Source organism: Pteropus medius, unplaced genomic scaffold, assembly GCF_902729225.1.
Source record: "Pteropus medius unplaced genomic scaffold, Ma_sr-lr_union100, whole genome shotgun sequence".
NCBI classification, from domain to species: domain Eukaryota; kingdom Metazoa; phylum Chordata; class Mammalia; order Chiroptera; family Pteropodidae; genus Pteropus; species Pteropus medius.
In genome coordinates, this window is record NW_024355205.1 from 37,572,227 (window position 1) to 37,593,242 (window position 21,016).

Consider the following 21,016-nt stretch of genomic DNA (forward strand, 5'->3'; position numbering starts at 1 on the left):
TGAAGAGTCTGGGAGGGAAACCAGCCGTCTCCATGCTACAGGAAGCGCTCACCGCTCGCTGCACTACGAAACGAGTAAGGCTTAGGACCGCCAGCCAATGAGACTGTCCATCTAGACAACGCGCCACCCCGGGTGACCCACAGCGATTCCGGAGGCATGGGAGCACAGCATGCCGACACCAAGAACGGCCACTGGGGCTCCCGTTCCCCCTCCAGCTTCCCGAGCCCGCCCCCAAATCAGACCACGCTCTGGGTCTGTCACTGAGCAGCGGAACCAGAGCTGGGCGGCACATGCAAATATCCAGGTTTCTCTCTATTCGTAGTTGAGGATGCGTGGGCTGGTTGTCGCTGGCCTCTGACAAGGTTCCTGTGCTGTATTTACTCATCAAATGCTTCCGCGGCCCCTTTCCTGTGCTGGGCCCCAGAAACGCAAGGCTGGGAGACAGCCCCGCCCGCGGGCCCCTCCTGGTCCTATGGGAGACCAAACATGGGCAGGACAGTAGGGAGGAGTGGCAGGGCTATGTCCGGGCTTTGTGGGAACGCTTAGGCGGGGCCCCGGGGAGCAGGTGCATAGGAGTTGGGAAGCATCTCCTGGAAGAAACGAGGCGACCACACTAAGTGGGACCTAAGACACTCAGCTGGAGAAAGGCCAGCCTGCGTGACTGTGAGGTCAACAGACAGACTGGGAGCCCATGGCAGAGGACGGGGCCCAGGCAGATGGTGACACCAGAACGCACTGGCGGGGCTGCACTGTGCTTCCTCTTCAAAGGGCTTCTCTGCAGGCAGGGGAGTCGTCTGCTCAGACGCATGCCTTGGGCAGAGAATGCCTGCCACCCAGCCCCGCCGCTCGTGAGAGCTGACGGTCACAGCCAAGAGTTAGCCGCTGGCTGGGGGAATAAACTACATGCTGGACACGTGGTTTTGCCACCGTTTAGAGTGTGTGCCTGAGATCGAAGAGGACACAACAGGACTGGGACACCCCAAACCCCGAAAAGCCTGTTGGTACTAAGAAGGGCGGATCGAAGTTTTCAAAACCAAGTATTTGGTGGCAAACGGAATAGGAGGACTAAAGGAGATTAAAATAACGATCGTGCTATTTATTCCTGGTGCAGTGTTCAAGAAACTGTTAGCCAGAGGTTCCCGGGAAGACGAATTTAAAGGTCAGGGAAGGAACGCGCAGCCACCGAAAGGCCCGGGCAAGCCCAAGGCGGACTGAACCGGAGTTGGCCGACCTGGTCCACCTGTCCCTCTCCACGGCCACCCTGGTGGCGATGATCGGAAATACCTACGGCTCCACGCCTCACTCTCCAGGGCAAGCTAACACACCGCCACCGCGGGACCGGTAACTCACCCGTGTCACAGGAGGCCACCATAATCCGGGTAACACAACCCAATGTCATAGAAGTGCCTCATTAGAATGAAAAAGATGCCACAACGTGGACGCTTTCCAGTTATGGAACGGAGCTGGTCCATCGACTGCTACGCTGAAATGTCAATGTGGGGTGCTCAACGACTTGACGCTTTTACCCCCACAATCATTTAAAAAATACTAATTTGAACAGAAAAAGGTGGATCGCCAGGTTGCTGCTTACGTGCTTTTGGCTGTCTGTGGCGCCCGAATAAGCGAAGCTTTGTGCAGACCCAAGGCTACAAGCTGGGCTGCGGGGGCCGTGAGCCCGCAGTGCAGTGCGCGGTGCTGTCACGTCAGCCAAGGAGCAGAGCTCCCCGTTCACTTCCGGCACTGCGAACGCCCGTAATCGTAACTGCCAAAGTCCGAGACACACCAATGACACCAGAACTCAAAACAAAATACAGTACAAATTTATTGACTCCAATCATTCTTAGTTGAGATTTAAGCAAAGTAAACAGACAACAGAATTGGATACAAATAAGCAATGGATTAACATCAGATAGAAATCCTATTTTACTATAAATTTTCAATCCAAAAAAGCTTATTCCTAAATAAAACTGAACCATGGTTTACTCTGCTAAGGCATAGGACGACAAAATATACACAATTATAAAACCACATCGGTTTTTCTTTTAACAATAAGCATTTATTTAATGAAAATTCTGAAACAGTCTTGGATTAACGTCAGTAAGAAATGATCACCTTTTGAAAATCAGCGTTCACCAAGAATGTGTGTGAAAACCTGACGGCACCCGCACGACTAAAGAGCGGTGAATTCGATCGGTTTAAAGATTTGCTGTAAAAGACTTTGGTTCCCAAATGACTGTCTCTAAAAGAAAAATTTTAAGAACCTGACATTAACTCATTTTCTCCTCCCAAATCTAAACGCCGACTGGTCAGTCTTCCCCTTGGTCACGTGGCAATGCCGCACGGAGAACACGCTGAGCAGCACTGACCCAGCGTCTTAGAACTCAGGCAAACATTCGACTCCTTAAAGTGCTAAAGCCACAAGAGAAAAACCTGTTTTTAAAACTTAAGAATGCCAGTGTTAAAGAACTTATTAAAAAACATGTGCTAGCATTATTCAAATCAATAATGCCTTTTACAATTATTGCAAAAAACGTCAGAGACATCAGAAATGGATAAAACTGAATTGTAATATTCCAATACTAATTAGTGCAATTTATAAAGAAACCTGTTATGAATATCTATTTTTATAGTAAGAAAATTCAATTTTACTTCCTAGAGTCCCAGATTATGGTTGTTCACATGCATGCACACACACACACGCGCACACACACAAATTTGACAGAACGAAGGCTCACTTTCCATCAGTTAGTTCTCGTCTCTCCCTCACCCTGGCTGTCCGGTTGGCCTGAGGATAAACATACCCTTCCTGCCACCAAGGAGCACGCTTTACCCGTGCCTCGGTTTCCATCCTCAGCACCGACGATGGTGTGTGTGGATCGGGCTGTCACCGACGACATGCCGGGCACATTTTTAAAGAGAAGGCTATAACCACCATTCCAAATCAGAAAACCAAGAACCACTCACATCTCCCCACAGTGCACATGACATCACTGTTGAATTGTCAGTTGTGAATTCTGTTAAAATTATAAATGCATACTAACCATAACCAGTTTTAAAGGTAAATATTCTATGAACTTTGAAATATTACTATAAAAAACGTACAGTATGTTACCTCCATTGCTTACCTTGATAATAACACATTTTACGGTGTTCCTCCCTTCCCCACAAAAAAAAAAAAAAGATTCAGTAACAGGTTCTCGGAATAACAAAGAATATATTAAAACATCTCATTCTTTCCAGAATTGCATACGAAAAGTAGGCATCCTGAATACTTACAAGGAATAATGAACTTTCTACAGATTTTCAAAAATTACAATCATTAAAAACTTTTCATCTGCTAGCTAAAGAGCTGTGACAATGTGAGACCAAGCTGTCCCACACCACGTATCTGCTAAGATAGATATTCTTAAAAAACTTGTTCACTGAATAAAGCAATTAACATCTTCCATTATTTCACTTAACGTTTAAAATACTTACGTGAGTGGAAGCATATTTTATTTTTCGACCACCAAAATAAACTCTTTGAGCCTAATGCTTTTAAGGTACAGTATAAAAAGTAATAGAAAAACCAGAACTGCATTATAAATGTTTTTGGTTCAAAATTTTATTTGAAATCTTATGTTCCTTGCCTAGACAAAAACGTGAACAAGACAAAACACTGGCAATTTTTAAAATCTAAGAGATAGGCAGAGCCTACATTTAGATAAAAAATATTCTTGTACTGATCAACATTATTAAAAATCCTCAAAAATGTAGCATAAAGGTTCAAGTTCTGGCATATTGAAATTTCCAATGCCAAGATACTGTGTGTACCATGAACTTATTACACATGCTCCAACAGCCGGAAGCAACGGTTCCTCTGAGGGAAAGTGTCTCCTGACATGACAGCCACCACGGTGCTGGGGCGAGAAACACTATGCAGGGAACGAACTCAGCGGACGACAACCCACCCTACCATTTCGCGCCGAGTCGTATGCTTTAGTTTTGCCTTTAAAAATGCATAGATTTCTTCAAGGAAATGTAAAGCTGACAATAACCATTTACTGTAACTTAATTTTATTTTACTCTCTCCAACAAATTTAAGTAAGAACGGAAACAAGAAGTAACCGCTCAAATATTTTGGGACTTTTGATGGTTTTCGAATGAAAAAGGCAAAATTTCTCAGGTAATTTCTCTAACGTACAAAGTCAATTAGTATTTTACAAGAATGCTGGTTTCAGGAAAAGAACGCCTTTCCTACCAGTGGTAATGAGACCAATGAGCACGGTTCTTTGCTGCTGGAGCACAAATTTGACTACTCAGCAAATTATTTCTTAGTCACGGCAGTTGACTTCTTAATTTGAAAGGATATCTTGTAAAAAGTTAATAAACTTGGAGTCTTAATCCATACCACTACCTTAAAGGGATTTTGTAGTTTGTGCAATTTTCCTTTTACATATCTAACCTCTGCCCCAACTGTGAAGTACAAATCTTCCCTTTTGAAACAGCCCCTTGCACTTTACATGACACCTACTAAAAGGCTTTTAATTAAAACTTATACAAAATAGAAAGAAGGAAAAAAGCCAAACCCCAGGGGCCAAAATAAGTAGAAAAACAAACTTTGGACCCTTGACAGTGCTTTCACACCTACGTGTGAAATGCTAAGCGGTGACTTAAAGCAGAATGGATGCTTTACCAGGAAAAACTCCAACAAATTCTAACGGAACACATCACAGGACGAAGAGGCAGGAAATCGTATTTGTAAATCTTATTCTTGAAAAGCAAGGGGAGGCTGCACGGCTCCCAGTCTCCGGAAGGGGAATGGTAATTTGGGGTTCGGAGCAGCTGTGCTGACTCCGACCTACGTAAATGGACGTCCCGGCCTCATTTGCTGTATGTACCGATGTTGCTACATTCAACATCAGTGCCACGTCATCTCTGTCAAACGCACTCAGACTTTCAACCTGTGGCAGCGTGAGCCAGAGGAAACCAAACACTCACAGTCCTTCGAATGCTGGTCCGGGCTTAGAACTGTGATGTGTGTATACGTGGCACAGGGCGGCCGTTTGGATGACAGTGTCTATCGCTACTGAAGTTTCTGTAAACTCACTTTAGAGGCCTTCCAGAAATCTCACTGTGTTCACTTCTCAAGTCTTCCATCAATAATTACACTAAATGACCCAAGAGCAAATTTTAATTTATAAAAATCTAAGTATTACTATTGCTGATTTAAATTTCTCACAATTTTCATACAAAAAAAAAGTTCTAGGTGACCACAAGATGCCAAGTATTTTTATCAAGTGTCAGGATAAACTTATTAAAGTTGAGGTTTATCATTTTTTTTCTTTTTTTATTGCTAAAGTAGAAGATTTAATACTGCAAACTATTAGACTGCTTCCTGATCCACTGTGGACTTAAGAACATGGCTAAGATGTAACTAGGACTTAGATGTCTGACGTAATGAAAAGAAGAAATCCTTGAATGGTTATTTCGCTAACTGCAAATCAGTAAGAAACACAAAACCCCAAGTAAAAGATTATACTGACACCGCAGACCGGGGAGCCAGCGGACCGCCGGGCTCAAATTTCAACCTTGATGAAGTCGAATTCTCCTGCGACTATAAGGCCCAGAAGCACAGAATTTTTTGAATTTTTTACAGTTTTCCTAAATTGAGCAAGGACATCGCTAATTAATATCAGTTTACCTCAAACTTATATTCAAGCGTAACAATTTCCAACCTTTATTATTCTTTCGTAAGAAAACATTCTGTTTCTGGAGACCGCCCCCGCATTCCGTAATGGGAACGGGTGGTCTTCAGTTGTGAGTTTGCTCATGACTCCAAAGACTGAACGCGGTCTTGAATGTCCTGTGGCAAAGTGTGCACATGAACTGTCTTTTAAACGTGATGGCGGACAGGGGCGGGGCGTGGTGGAAGAGTGTGTCCGACTCCTGGGGCACAAACAGTTTCTCCGGGGCGGGAGCCGAGTTCTCGGACAACCCCGTGGGACTGTCGGGCTCCAGGGGCTGGATCTTGGGCAGCGGCGGGGGCGGAGGCAGGGGTGGCGGCGACGGAGAGTTTGCGGGGACCGGGCACGCTTCGGGTTCCTTGTGCGCCGGGTCCTCTGCGGCCTGAGACGTGTGGGACTGGAAGTGGCTCCAGAGGCGGAAGTTGGTGCGGAAGGCCTTGTTGCACACGTGGCAGATGAAGGGCTTCACGGAGCACAGCAGCTCCTGGTGCCGCTCCAGCTGCCTGTGCGCGGGGAAGGCCTTGCCACACTTCTCGCAGGGCCACAGCCCGGGGTCCTGGCTCGGGGCTGCCGCCCCCGCCTGGGGGGCCGCGCCGACCTCGGGCGCCTCGCCCTCGGCCTCCCCCACGGGCTCCTCCTTGACCAGGATCTTCAGCTGCTTGGACAGGCTGAGGTCCTCGGGGAGACAGGAGGAGTCCTCCGAGTCGAAGTTCACTTGCTCGGAGCAGTCGCTGAACGCGCCGTCGTCTTTGGCCGTGGCCACGTGGTTGGCTCTCGGAGGCTCGGGCTGGGCCGGGGGCCGGGGGGCGCCGGTGGCCTCGCCGTTGTGGTCGGCGCCGGGCAAGGACAGGTTCTCGGCGGGCGCCATGGTGTTCTGGTTGTGGACCTCGACCTGGTGCCGCCAGATGCTGAAGGAGGACTTGAAGGTGCGCATGCACTCGAGGCACGTCAGCTTCCTGTACTCGCACGTGCTCTCGTGCTCGCGCTTGAGCTCGGGCGAAAAGAGCCTGAGGCTGCAGTACGGGCACACGGTCGCGCTGCGGCACAGGCGCTCGTGGCTTCCTTGCTCTAGGAGAGAAGAGAGCTTAGCGTTACAGAGGCGGCACTGGAAAACCTCCGTGGCCTCCGCCGGGCCGAGCGCCGCGGGCTCCCTGGGCTTGGCGGCTCGGGGTCCTCCGAGGGGCTTCTCGCCCGGGTGCATCTTTATGTGCTGTTTGAACTGCGAGAGAAAGCGATAGGCCTTTCCACAGTAAGTGCACACGTACGCTCCTTTGGCTCGCGACCTCAAGTTCCTCTTGATGGCTTGCGCCTGGGAACCGCTCTGTCCCTGAAACCCAGGCTTGCTGCGCCTCAGCTTAATAAACAGGGCCTTCTTAATCTCCCTCTCGCGCACTATGTCAATCAGCTTTCTTTGGAATTTCTCATCCAAAACGGCATGTGAACTAGAGGCGGGTGACGGATTCTTCACGATGCCGTGCTGGGTCTGACAGTGGGTCCACACTTTGAAGTTTGTGTGGAACCGCTTGTGACAGATGTCACAGGCATAGGGCTTTTCGGGGTTATGGTACATGTTAGCGTGCCGGTGCAGACCTGCTGTCGATCTAAAGATCTTAAGGCAATGTTTGCATTTAAATTTTTTGTTTGGTCTTGTTCCCTCCAACTCACCGAACTCATCTTTGTTCGAGTCAGACTGCGGGGAGTCCGCGCCGAGCAGCGCGGGGCCCGGGCCGCCCTGGAGGCCGTCCTCCGGCGCGGGGTGGCCGGGCGCGTCCACCTTCAGCTTCTTGGGCGGCAGCCTGCGGTCCGCCTGGAAGCGCCTCTTCGCCGGGAGTCGGCTCATGTCTTTCTGGTCGTCCTCCATCTTCAGGGAAAGGTCTCTGGTGCCGGAGGCCGCCGCCGTGGCGTCCCCCACGGTGACGCGGATGATGTCGGAGGGGTTGGCCAGCGGGCTGCGGGGCTCCGTCTTGATCCGAGCCTCGGCGCCATCCCTCCCTAGGGACTGGGAAGCGCTGAAGGACCTGAGGCGGTGTGGCGGGGCGGCGGGAGGCCGCTCGTCCAGGGCCAGCTTGTCACCGCCGTCTTTCAAAGACGACTTCTGAGACAAAGCACAAAACACGTTCCCCGGCGCGTCGCCTGGCACCGAGGACAAGCCCTGGGAAGACCTCGGCTCCACCGAGGGTGAGCAGGCGGGGACCTGGCTGTCCATTGACAGGGACCGCCGGAGGAGGCTCTTGACGAGCGGGCCGCTCCTGTCGATGCTCTGGTTCGCCGTGGCGGACCCGCCGGACGGGATGACCAGGCCCAGCCTCGAGTAGTACAGCAAGTTCCGGTCCTCGCCCGGAACGCTGCCCCTGCTCGTTTCTTTCAACAGGTAGGGTGTCTCCGAGGCGCTTCGGAGAGATAAGACGGGCGGCCGCGGCCTTTTCAGAGCCAGCTCGATAGCCTTCCCTTTGGGAAGCTGGCCGCTGCCGCCCGGCTTCTCGTCCGCCGCCTCTCTGTCCTGCAGAGGCGTGGAAGGCAGTGCTGCGGTCCTTCTCACCAGGATGCTTCTGCTGGGGTCCTCCAGGGACCCAGAACGCTCGACAGACTTCGTGTAGCCCACAGAAGCGTCTCGGGGCCAACTTTTTTCAGCCGATGACAAGCTGTGAAGCGGTTCGGTGGCTTTTGGAACATGGGGCTTGCCGGCATGGGCCTTGACCGCGATGCTAGGGGAGGGCCGGGGACTGTGGCTCGCGTCGGGCGGGTTTTGACTAACAGTTTTCCCTTGTGCTTCGTTTTTACTCTGACAGACAATGACACTTCTCTTTTGAGAGCTGTTTTCATCATGTTCTATGAATACTGTTTTTCTGTTGGGACACACCGGAAACGGGGCCTGAGGGGTTTTAGAGACGATGTTGGTCAGAAAGGAAATCCCCAGGCTATAGCCCAGCTCTTGGACCGCAGCAAGGCTGCCTTTCTCCACAAACAAAGACGAAGAATAAATGTAGTTCAAAACGTTATCGAAAGCATCTGGTTCACAAAAGTCAAGCTGAAATACAGTTTGTGACTCATTCTCCTTATTTGTGAATAAACTCTGAAAGTATTCACTGCTGGCAGCCAAGACATTTTTATGAGCTCGAAATTTCTGGTCTCCAACAATCAGAAGAACGTCACACAACTGTCCTTTGAGGCGCTCCTCGTTGAGAGCACTCAGGAGAGAAATGGCATGTGCTGGGTTGATGTAGTGCAGTAATCCCTCCATTGCTGGGCTTACCTGAAAGATAAAGTGTAAAACTTTATGAATGATGCGATGAAAAGTTCTCCGCCAGACGAAACACTCGTCAAGGGCAGGGACAGCTGTCTTCCCATAGATGCCAACATTTAGCAGATCGTAGGCACCAAAGAGTTGTTTAGATGAATGATCTTATTTAAATAACATGGAAAATGTGAGGAAACAAGTCTCATGGCCTAAGTAGATCACCAATCATTAAAATTCAGGAATTTTAGGAACTTACTACAACACTGGCATTTTTGTACCATTAAAAAGGCTGTTAGAACTGGGCAGGTACGTAAGGTAGCAATATTTGAAAATAATGGTTCATTATTAGGGTCTTTATCCATTTGATGCTTGCTTCTATTCTTATTAGTTCAAAAAATAAGTACGAAGTATTGAAATGCCTTAAGTCTCTGATTCTGAAAGGAAATTTGTTTCAGTACTGAGTAAGGGTTCAAAATGAGCACCCCAAGATGCGCCTCTGAAATATGCAAATTATTTTGAGCTAAAGGCAACCGAGACCCTGCAGGTTCAAGGGGAACGTCTGCCTCCGCCCCCGCAACGGGGAGGAAGTGAATGGGGGGCCCTGCCCACAGTGAGCTCATCAGAGAGCCTTTTTTGACCTGTCCGTAGGGCAGACAAACTGCTGATTGCTAGACCTTGGCTCTTCTTAATGTCCGGCAGTGACCCTGTGATGCCCCGAGGCTCCTTGCCTCCTCCTTAGCTCAGAATGTCACATGCCCCTCCCTTCCTGTCTCTGAACCCCTCCTCGTGCATGCGGGGTTCCCATACGTACTATGCAATTAAATGAACCCGTCTCATGTAAACCAGCAGGAAGAACCTAGGAGGGGAGAAGAAAGTTTCTTCCTTCCCTACAACAAGGTATTTACTTGCAACGTGAAATGTTAACAAAGGGTTACAAAGGGGTCTCTCCAGACCTTTAAAACCAGGTACAGATTTGGAAAGTGAAGTATCATTTACTAATTACTATTGTATCCAAGTCTCTAACAAAGGCTAGAAATGTTAAAGAATAAAAGCTTGTTTTCTTTCTTATGTTAAACACCTTGCAGTCTCCTGAATTATTTTCCTACCAAATCACATGATCAACAAGAACACAAAGGAAACCGGCCTGTGTCTAAACGTCATTATCACTAATTCTCAATCACGGGGTTTGAGTTGAGACGTCACCGGAATTGTCCTCCTACCTCAAGGCGGGACAGGAAGACCTAGCGGCTGGGTGTGGGCTCTGCCCAGACACTGGCCCTGAAGCGCTGGCTCCTCTCTGCTGTCTGTGAGCCCCCCACACCCCGCCGCGGGAACTGGGAGCAGCGGCTCTGCCCTCCTGCACGGCTGCTGCAAAGATGAGGTGAGCCAGCATCTCATACACAGTCAAGACTCGACGAATGTGCAATTCACTTTCAGAAACTGCAGGATTAATGGGCATTTGATTCAGTATTAAAGAAAAGGGCCCCGATTAACCTGCCCCAGCCCTCGACGAGGAGAAAGCCGCTTCCCAGAGACGGCGCGGGACTCCAACTCTGGGCCTTCGCTTAGGCTTCTGTTACTGTGATGCTCATCTCTCCGTTTGATTTTATAAGAACTGTCTTTCCTTTAAAAGACTTGTGACATTTATTTTGACTACTAAAATGGGTTCCCAGTAACTAAGACTATTGTCTCTCTCTCGGGGGCAAGCTGCGGATGTACCCGACCCAGCACCTGAACCCAGCACTGCAGGTTCTCCTCCCGCCTCGAAGGATCAGGCTCTGCAGGTAAACCTGCATCCGGGTTCCTCAGAAGGGTCTGGTAGGCCACCAACCCGAGTGACCACGCATTGTATACAACTTCCTTAACATCGGTCCGACTCCCTGCTGCCATGCGGACTCCATTCAGCTGACTTGGGGCAGGGCTCTGCTCCCACGGACGATGCCTGCAGCCTGTCTGCAAACGACCGCTTGGTCAGACTGTGCCAGCCCGTTCCCTCCTCTACCATCGTTTCATGTTTCGTATGGGTGGTAAATTTTAATTACTCTATTTGTGATTAAGGTGTTTTCCTTTCCTTTTGCCTTTCTGTGAGCCATCTTAATTTCTTCCTCAATCCTACTGTGCAGTCTTTATAGTCACGCATCTCCTTAAGTGCAAAGAAACCCTTATCATCTTTTACAGAGGTCAGCAAGCCTATAACGCCACACTTATCAACTCAGCCATGTACCGAACAGTTTTTATGCTAATAATTCTTGAGAAAGCCAGTTCAGATGCTGCCACAGTGAAAAGCAACAGATGCAGAACCAAAAGCTTGGACAAGTATTTTTCAAAGAGGTTTCTTAGAATCAATTTAGTGACTTGAAACTAGCAACAAAAAAAATGAGTAGGGCAGAGTGAAAAATGTCGGACTGTCTCAAATGCAGTAAGGCTAATAACTGGGACCTAGTGAAGCTTCTGATTCGCTTCTGTGCATTCACATCCACACATGGAAGCAAGTACTGGGCTGGGGCGTACAACACACTCCTGCCTGCCTGCGGGTCAGAGTCAAGGGGGTTGGCAAGGCAGCTCTGGGCTCGTCGAGCTCTGAGCCTGTTGGCCCCACTGCACCGTAAGGATAACAGCAGCTCCTGAAATGCTGCTGTGAGACTGAAGGAGAAGACAGTAACCGTCACCATTTTCCTTCAGCACCTGCAACACCTTACGGATTGTACCAGGAACTTCGCGTGTCACTCGTTCATTCGCCCCCTCCACAGGATGGCGTCTGAGGAGGCTCGGAGCAGGCGAGGAGCCATGGGGTCCGTGAGGGAAGAGCCCAGGTCAGCAGCAGTGCTGGAGCAGAGGTGAGGGAGCGGCGGGACACGGCCCTGCAGAAGCCTGAGGAGAGGCTGGGCAGGGCTGGGGGGACTCACGAGAAACCGAACTTTTTACCAGGAGAGAAAAGGGCAGCCATTGGAAGATTCTGAGCAGAAGAATAACAAAAATCTGAATTATCTTCCAGAAGGACTGCTCTGGCTACGTTGCTGAGAATGGACTGTGACAAGTAGGGAGAGGGTGGAAGCTCGGAGGCCAGCTAGGTGCCCACTGCGGTGATGCAGGCGAGACACGATGGTGCCTGGACCAAGGTGGTAGCGGTGAGGATAAAGGCAGCCCTCAGGATGTCTGACAGCGACTGCAGAGGGTAAGGTGAGGAGTGAGGATGTCTCCAAGGATGCCTTCACTTGAAACGAAATTTGATAGAAAAATCAGTTCAGATTTTTTTCAGGGACGCAGTTTCGATATTCTAAATGTTAGCGGAAACCCATTCACGAATGCACCCTCGGGGGCACCCTGTCCTGCTTGACTTTACTTACAACCTTTCTGTGCTTCTTGGGATCACTTCCCAAATAAACATCTGCCTCTTCATCCTTGTCTCAGGGTCTGCCTTTGGAGGACCTAAACTAAGACACCAAGGGAACCTGAAACCATAGGTACAGGCTAAGGAACTGTGTGAGGCCTAGACCAACGGAGATTTCCCACGTTCCTGGACACGAGCACATGCTATCCCACACGCCATCCGCATCCCATTCCCCCGTGCTAAAAGTCAACGCTTCTCACTGCTCATTCTCCAGAAGGGTTTCCTTCTTTCCCTTTCTTCGAACTGTCATCCTGTGTGTGCTCTAAGTACTTTCAGTTCCTTGATCCACAGCTTCTACATTTGAACGAAAACATCTGAGAATTAGGGACAGTACGTCGCTCAGAGTTGAGCTGTAAGGGAAACAGTCGTTGTCCCTGAAAATTATTTGGAGATTATGGCTATTTGACTATACCTCCATCTAGAGTCATCCGTGGGACTACTGGCCTGCGAAGTGGCTAAGCATGGCCAAATCCTCGATGTGCCCGATAAACAACGCACAGTATTTAGTCTCCATCTGATTCACTCAAACACTAATCGAACATTTACTACCACATACTACGGTGAACATTATTCATGCATTAATATTTACAATACTAGGCTGTGGGTACAATTACCCCCATTTTACAGATACGGAAACGGAGGCACAGAAGGACAAGTAACCTGCTCGAGGTGACACAGACAGCAACCAGCAGAGCAGAACTCACACAGGCGGCCTGGCTGCAGAGGCCACTCGGCCCCTAACCACACCGCCTCCGGTTTCCTCTTCTAGTTCTCACGTAAACACCTGAGCCAGGCGCTGTCGGCCTCCCTCTTTACAAGCCAGGAAACGAAGGCATGGAGAGGTCAAGTAAGGTGCCCATTGCTGCCCCATCAGCAGCAGGGGGGCTGGAGTCTGGCCCCGGAGCCTGCACTTAGTCATCACGCTGCACGCCGCTCACAGCTGGGCGCCTGTCTAGTATGTGCCACGACTGGCTAGACATGGAGGACATCAATGTGACAAGCATGGTCCTGCCTCACGGCACTTGAAGTCTTGCGTGGGAATGGGACAAGTCGATCTGTCATCACACTCCAGTATGCTAAGCACTAGACGGGTGTGTGCAGAGGGACAGACGGAGCATAGGCGATGGCACTGATCCAGGTGCGAGGGAGGCAAGGGAAGACAGACAGACGAGGCGCCTCACGAACAAGCAGCAGTGAGAGAATGTGGGAGGAGTTGGGAAGGAGGGGTGAAGGGCATTTCAAGGACAGGAGCAGTATGTCCGACACTATCAAGACAAGACAGTGCCAGCTGGAGCAAAGCACACAGGGAGGAAAGGCAGGCCGGAGAGGGGACGGAGGCATGAGGGCCCCGGGGGCTACACTCTAGGGCTGTACGAGGAGAGGAACCTCTTCTGCCCCCTCCAGGAGCCCGGGACAAAGGCTCCAGCTGTCTGAGCACCAGGACTGAGTGCACAGGGCAGTGCAGACTCCTCGGCTTCAGGTTGAGGCCCTTGCTTTTACCTTTTAATTCAATTATTAAAACTGAAAAATCATGACCCCTTTCCTGGTGGAGCTGCAAACAATGAACATTTTGGACTTTTGTGCTTTAATGACAGCAGATATATTTATTGAATTTAACGACTTAACTAAAAATATAAAATGCTACATTAAAAATGCAGGCGAAAGGAGGAAAAATAAAATCGACTAAATGTCATGAGATAATCCAGCAAAAGCCCTAGTGGCTGGTGAGTGTGCAGACAGAGGAATCCTTAAAACCTCTTGCCTCTTCTGTTCTTCTGCCCTCAGGTGAGGCCAGCCTTGTTACTGGATGTACTTTCTCCTCCATAAATCTGCTGGCTCATCAAACTCTAATTTGTCATGTATGATTTAATTATAAATAATCAGCCTCTAACTTACAGAACACAGCGCATCATAAGTTTAAAAGCCCTTGTGTATGCATACTGCCACTATGTTTATATTCCGTCCACCGACCCTTTTCCTGTGTTCACCTCTACCTGACTCACCAGTGCAGGTGTTCTACCATTTTAGTTATGGTGGAAAAGTTTTGGTGCTCTCGAGTATGGTGAAATATGGAAGAAAAGGCCTGTTTAGGAGTAGCAGGAAAAGCTGGGAGGAAATCCCCCAGGAAAACCAGGTACTGAAACAGGGCTGGCTGGCTTACCACTTGGCTCGTCACACACAAATATCTTCCAAATCCTGCCTGAATTGTTTCTATTTCATATTGTTTCCTAAAATTATGAAATGAGAGAATCTTTACGATTAACAATTCATGGAAGTCATAGCTCCATGGGCAAGATTTTCATATCGGAACACTTGCCTCAAATCCTGGCTTTGCCGCTTAGTAGATACGTAACCTTGTACAGATCACTCAACCTTTCTGAGTACTGGTTTCCTTAACTTGTTAAGCAGGGCTAACACTAGGATTTTCGCAATGAACAGAAGACGAGATATGTTTGGAAGCCTCTAGGATATCCGGTGTTTCCCGCACGGCAAGCACGCACCTTATTCCCTTCTCCTTCCTGAACAGACCACATACCACGAGGGGTGCCGGTGAGGGCAGACAAGTGAGCTGGCTGGCTGCCTGTTCTCCGCCAGCACGCACCCACATGGCAGGAAAGACATGCATGATGAAGTGTACAAAAAGTGTAAGATAGGATTTCACAGAGCAGTAAATTTGGCAGGGATGAGAGGGTGGATGAGTGGACAGTGAGGACATCACAGTTTGAGACTCACTGCTCGCTTGACTATTACGATAACATCACGGGTTCCAGTGTCCACGTTTCTACCGCAGATACTGTCCAGAAACAGTCATCTGACCGTGCCAGGGCTGCAAAACTCCCGAAAGCCTTGCCTGGCCCGAGGTTCCAACCTCTAGAATGGCTACGAAGCTCTTCACAACTCGATTCCAGAAGATTAATTCACACCATCACCTCAAATTCTTCAGGTACTAAATGCTAGGAGTAGGGAATTCATATTTTAGTACAATGTAATTCGATGCAAAAAATTTCCTCTTTATACCAATGTTAGATCAGTTGCAAGGACTCAGATTTTTAAGGGGCTAGATGGAAGACAGGCAATTTTGGAATACAGAGCATTCTGGGGATAGAAAGAAAAAAGGCAAAGCACAGTAAGCGCTTGGATAAAAGACACGTGGAGACGAGTGAGGGGCTCACAAAGCAAGATGGGAAGGGACCAAAATAACCTCACTGACTTTCAAGTTTTAGAGACTCGAATTCAGGCAGATATTAGAACTAAGGAAAATTATAAATCAAACTCACTCCAAGACTAGTACACGAAACTCTCGCTGCCAGAAAATGTATCCTTCCATTTAAAATTTTAACCTAAAATTGAACTCTGGGCACAAAAGCCTTTGGAATGCTGGGTACTGCTTACACAGTCCTAACCATGACACTGGAAAAAGAGCGAATGCGTGTAATACAAAGCGAACAGTCGGTTAGAAAAACGAAGCCTCTGCATTTGACTTTGGAATGTAAACACTGCGGCACACACACCACCGAGCCCCAAGCCCTGCCTCTGGCGTCAGCCTGACACTCTTCATTCGATTTTACTACTAGATGGTGACAGGCTGCGGGCTCTGAGTTTAGACCTCATCCTCATTCACTCGGGGACAATGTAGATACCCAGAAATTATCTCGAGCTCCTCAGATTTCAAAGCTAGCCTCGCTTATCTGATCCTTCCAGAGAGTAAGTCGCTCCCTTGGGTCCAGTGTCCTGGCATTCTCAGTCTCTAGAGGAGGTGTGACCTTGGTTAAAGGTGTGCTCTCCGCACACCTAGCTGAACCACGCTCTCGGCTCCTCGGCCCCTGCGCGAGCCACAGCCGCCCTGGTCCTGGCTGCCCCCGCGGCACCCGCTCCTGCTGGAGGAGGCCACTTTTGGCAGCACCACCCTCGTCTCCGAGTCCAGTCTGATGGCTCAGGGGTAGGGTCACGACCAAAGCTGAGCCCCGTGGAAAACTTCTCTCTGGAACACGGGCCTGAGAAGAACAGAGGCTGCAGTGAGTGCGGGGAGCCTGCCAGTGCCCCGCCACTGAGGTTCCCGCAGTGGCCACGGCTGTTGTCCTGCCTGGCCCAAGTCTTTATTTCTTCCTTAAAGCGCAAGAGCAACCCTACACCTCTCCAACAAATCCCTTTTCTAGCCAGGCTGACCAGTCTGTATCTGCTCTCGTTATCAAACGACCCTAACGTAGTCCCAAGTGGCGAGTGTTCTTCCCGTCGCGTCCCCTGAGCCCACCCTCGGCGATACTGCCACTGCACCGAGCTTCCTTAAGCGAGGACTTGATCACTCAGCGATGCACGCGTTAAGTACTATTATTATTCATTCAGCTTATTTACCGAGCTCTATTAAATGTGCAAGGCATAGTAAGACGTATCTGAAATACAAGAGTGTACAAAACTGACGAGGCCCCCGCTTCCTAGGTAAAAAAGATGATAAACAAGGACACAAATAAAAAAGACTGGAGATCGTGCTAAGTGCTGTAAAGGAAATAAACAGGGTGCCACGAGCGAGGCGGCCAGGGCTTTGGGGAGGGCTGCCCAAAATGCCTCGATGTGACATTTTAGCTGAGACCGAAGACCTGCGTGAGAGAGCCAGCCTCGACCGTTTAAAAACAAAATAATAAAAACAATGGTTCTCCATCAGGCTCAAATGCAAAAATTTAAAAACATGGACTCCAAGGTTCCGTAAATCTGCTTTCAAACTATTAGGATGGTCTTTCCCTTAGCTTTCCCCTGGCAACTTCCTGCTTCAGAAGCTTGGTCTCTGAGGCACAACCTGCACGTCTTGCTGCTTCTGTCACCCAACATGGAACGTTCTAGACCTCATCTCATTTCTCCTCAGCACTCCACTCACCTCAACACTAAGCGTCTTTAAAAGCTCAGCTCAAGTTCCAATTCCTCCAGTAAGCCTTCTGTCATGGGCTGCACTGTGTCCCCCACCAAATTCATATGCTGAAGTCCTAACCCCCCTGTACCTGAGAATGTGAAGTGTATCTGGAGATAAAGTCTTTAAAGAGGGAATTACATTAAAATGAGGCCTTTGGGCCCTACTCCAACCTGACTAGTGTCTTTATAACAAGTGGCGATCAGGACACGCACACACAGAGACGACCGTGTGAAGACAGAGAGAAGACAACCGTCTATGTGCCAAGGAGAGGCCTCAAGAGCAATCAAGCCCGCCAACACCTTGATTTTGGAAGTCCAGGCTCCAGAACCGTGAAAAAATAAATTTCTGTTGTTTAAGCCCCCTAGTCCATGGCACTTTGCTATGGCGGCACGAGAAAATACCCCTTCCCCAACTACTTCAGTCTACAACGAACATCGCCTTCCAGCGCCTGTATCACGGAGTGCGGCACCTTTTGCGTACTGTCTGCTCAGTGCCTTGTCCTGTTACTCCTCTGTCTCCCTAACGGAACTTAAGGAATCAGAATCTATTTAATATCTTTGACACTCTTCACGATGCTCAACAAAGTACCTTGCAAAACAATATTTATTGACTTTTCTGTACTCTAACACTATTAAATTCAGGTGTGGAAATTAAGCCATTTGTTCTCCTAACTTAAAACCAGCCCTGTCTATGGCAAAGCCACCCTGAACAAGCCTGATCCAGTCTGATCTCGGAAGCTAAGCAGGGTCGAGCCTGGTTAGTCCTTGGATGGGAGACCACCTAGGAAGACCAGGTATTGTAGGCGTAAAAATAAAAAATAAAAAAAAAAAAAGGGATTGTAAGCTGACAAGGTCCTTGCAATCTGTGAGGTCAACCAAGGGTTGCCTTGCCTAAAAAATAAATAAGTGAAAATACAAATAATAAAGCTGGCCCCATCACTGCCCCGCCTCAGATGACTGATTTTCCTATTACTTCCTAGACAAAATCCAAAAGCTGGACTGGCATACAAGACTTTTCTTACTTGGTTGCAGTTCATCTCTCCACCCTTCTGGGGCACTCCTTACTATCCACCCTATAAACCTGCACGCCTGATTTCCATCACCTAAGATATCTTTCTTACCTTTACTTTCCTCGGCCAACTTCTACGGAAAGGTCCAGCTGTCTCTATAAAGCCGTAGTAATTTGCCCCTAGCCAGTAGCTCGGTCATCTAAACTACCTTTATACTTCATCTCTCCTTAATAACACAACTCTTTTAGTGACATGCTTTCATATGTGCCTCCTTCACGAGAGTCCCTAAAAGGGAAAATCCTTGTTTTCACCTGTGTATCCCTAATGCTGAGCGCAAGGCCTGGCAGGTATCTACTGAGCAGAGAGAGAAATCATCACTCAAGGCTTGAGACCTGGACTTGCTCGGCTTTATTGCTCCAGCCTGTCGCAGAGCACAGCATGTAGCAGCTTGCTTTTTTCTCTCTGGATGAGCTCTTGTGGCTTTAAATACGATTGGATGACAACTCTGTGTCTCTGCTTGGATCTCTCCTTGGGACTTCAGCCTCTCAGGTGCCCAGTGAAGACTTCCTCCACAGGACGTCCCACACATCCAGGACAGTAGGTGTGAGCCACAGCCTCTTGACCTTACCCCACATCTGCTTGTCCTCCCATGTTCCCCATTGGGTTCGGTGTGCTGCCAACCACCAGGTGTCCCAGACCAGAGACCTCTTCTTTTTCCTTTCCAGCTAGTCACCACCACCCAGCAGACCTCGCTCGTAAACAGCTCTAGATCTACTCTCCCATTGCCAATGGCTTTGGGGACAACTAAGATCGTCCCTTCAGTCACCTCCTCCTCACCCAGAGACTCCCTCAAATATTCAGCCCCTCTTTGTTACACAACTAATACCCAATGCCATAAACAATGTAAATTCCTCAAGGGCCAGGGTTATATCCTTATCGACTTTTATTTCCACAGAATGCAGCACACTATACATTTAATTTCATTAAAAGAATGAGTTAAGTAAACCAAAGCCCCAAATCTTTCTTTTTAACATCAACATTTAGGGCGTTTATATTCCAGTGTGACAACTACTGGTCATTAGAAATGAATGAGGGTTTTACTCCAAGTATCAGAGGGAAACAATTTTTTACAAAATAATTTATCAACGAGACATCTTTGTCTAAACTGAATTAACCCACTTCTTCTTAAGCAAGGCAGGAAGAACATAAGGCAGGCCCCCCGCTGATGACTCAGGGCCGTCATCGTGAGCAAGCCCTGGGCTATGCTGATGCACCGACGCCCTGAGATGCTGGAGGCGAAGACCCCGGGCCGGGCCGCAGTACGGCGCGGGGTCAGAGGGCGGCTCCCCCATATCCCACTGCTGGGCCGTCCCGCCGCAGAATCTGCCCGTAGACACAGCCCAGCCCCAAACGTGCGGCTGCAGTGGCACTCTCCAGAACCGCGCGGCCCGCGGCTGGGGCACCTAGCAAGTGGCGGAAGGGCTGGGACGCAGGAGGACGGGGTGGCTCTGCCAGGGTCAGAGGTATGATCATTTGCGGTGGGCTACTGAACTGGTTCCCAACAGCTGGTCTGGACGATAAGCGAACCCGTTACAAGATCTCGGGGACTCGGGCCAGCAGAGGGCTCTGCTCTGGGGTCTCCAGCGCCGCTGGTCCGAAGCCACCCGTTCCCCGCCGCCTCCGGCCGCCGACGTCGCACCAAGTCTTTCTCAAGTGGGGAACCACCCGCACGGCCCAGCAGAGAAGCGTGTGGCCAGCGGAGGGGGCCGCGCTCCGCGGCGGGCGGTGGAGACGGAGCCACGGGTCTTCCAGGAGACACGAGGCACAGGGGCGCGCTCCGCGTCCGGGCGTGCAGCCGAGGGCCGGCCGGGCGGCGGGGCGCGGGCAGCCGGTGGGTAACGCGGGAGGCCGCCAGGCGGGGCCCGAGGGGTCGGCGGGAGGGCGCAGGCCGCGGCAGGTGCGGGGTCCCCCGGACCCTCCAGCTTCCGCGCAAGCTCGCGCCCCGCCGGCGGGCACCGGCCAGCCGTCGGCCTCCACGGCGGCGCGGGGCCGCTGCACGCGCCCCTGACCGGAAAACGTCCCAACCGCTCGGCGCAGGAGCCCGCGCAGAGGCCCGGCGCGTCCGCCCCCAGGGGCACCTGGCCGGGCGAGGGAAGCCCAGTGAGGGACCGAGCGTGCGCAGTGGCGAGGGCGAGGCCAAGTGCGGGCAAGGAGCATGCGCAGTGTGAAGGCACAATCGGCTACGTGGGAGCCCAGGGCATGCTCGCTGAGAGCCGGGACCCGGCGCACGCGCAGAAGCGCCCGGAGCCCGCAACCCACTGGTGGAGAGAAAAAAGAGAGAAATCACCTCAGAGTTACGTCAGGAAAGGCCGCGTTTTGCGGGGAGGCTGTGGCCTCCCACGGGGCCCCGCAGTTCTCCTAGGGCGAGGGGCGTGACAGTTACTCACCGGCCTTCAGCCCCGAGGCAGGCGCCGGGCCCCTTTCCGCTCACACTCGGCTCGCGCGCGCCGCAGCCGCCGCTGCCGCTGTGATTCCATCCATCTTGAATTTGACGTCATCCCACACCAGGGATGAGGTCATCGCAGGCAGCGCTCGTCACGTGCGCGGCGCTGTGATTGGCCGCCAGGCGCCGGGGGGCGGGGCGAGGGCGGGCCGCAGCGCGGGGGGCGGGGCGAGGGCGGGGCCGACGGGAGCGCCGGGCGCCGCAGCCGGCGTCCGCTCGCGCCTTCCTTCCCCCCGCGTGGCGCCG

General features: G+C 50.5%; 1 protein-coding gene and 1 pseudogene across 4 annotated transcripts; one reads left to right on the plus strand and one right to left on the minus strand.

The window, feature by feature from the left end:
* Nucleotides 1–1,798: 1,798 nt before the first annotated feature.
* On the minus strand, nucleotides 1,799–20,864 carry ZBTB21 (zinc finger and BTB domain containing 21). 4 transcript variants are annotated; one of them, XM_039857613.1, is made up of 3 exons: nucleotides 20,715–20,864; nucleotides 7,392–8,979; nucleotides 1,799–6,794 (listed from the first exon to the last, which is right to left on the minus strand). In XM_039857613.1, the coding sequence occupies exons 2-3, from the start codon at nucleotides 8,965–8,967 to the stop codon at nucleotides 5,794–5,796; spliced, it is 2,577 nt and encodes an 858-aa protein (XP_039713547.1). In that variant the 5' UTR covers nucleotides 8,968–8,979; nucleotides 20,715–20,864; the 3' UTR covers nucleotides 1,799–5,793. The 4 variants fall into 4 exon arrangements, with proteins under 4 accessions (XP_039713547.1, XP_039713544.1, XP_039713545.1 ...); XM_039857610.1 differs by having other exon boundaries at nucleotides 1,799–8,979; XM_039857611.1 differs by having other exon boundaries at nucleotides 1,799–8,979; nucleotides 20,615–20,837.
* LOC120599131 (uncharacterized) lies at nucleotides 17,945–18,063 on the plus strand (annotated as a pseudogene).
* Nucleotides 20,865–21,016: the final 152 nt, after the last annotated feature.

Coding starts and splice junctions, on each gene's coding strand:
- ZBTB21 (XM_039857610.1), bottom strand. CDS start 8,967: ATGGAGGGATTACTGCACTACATCAACCCAGCACATGCCATTTCTCTC.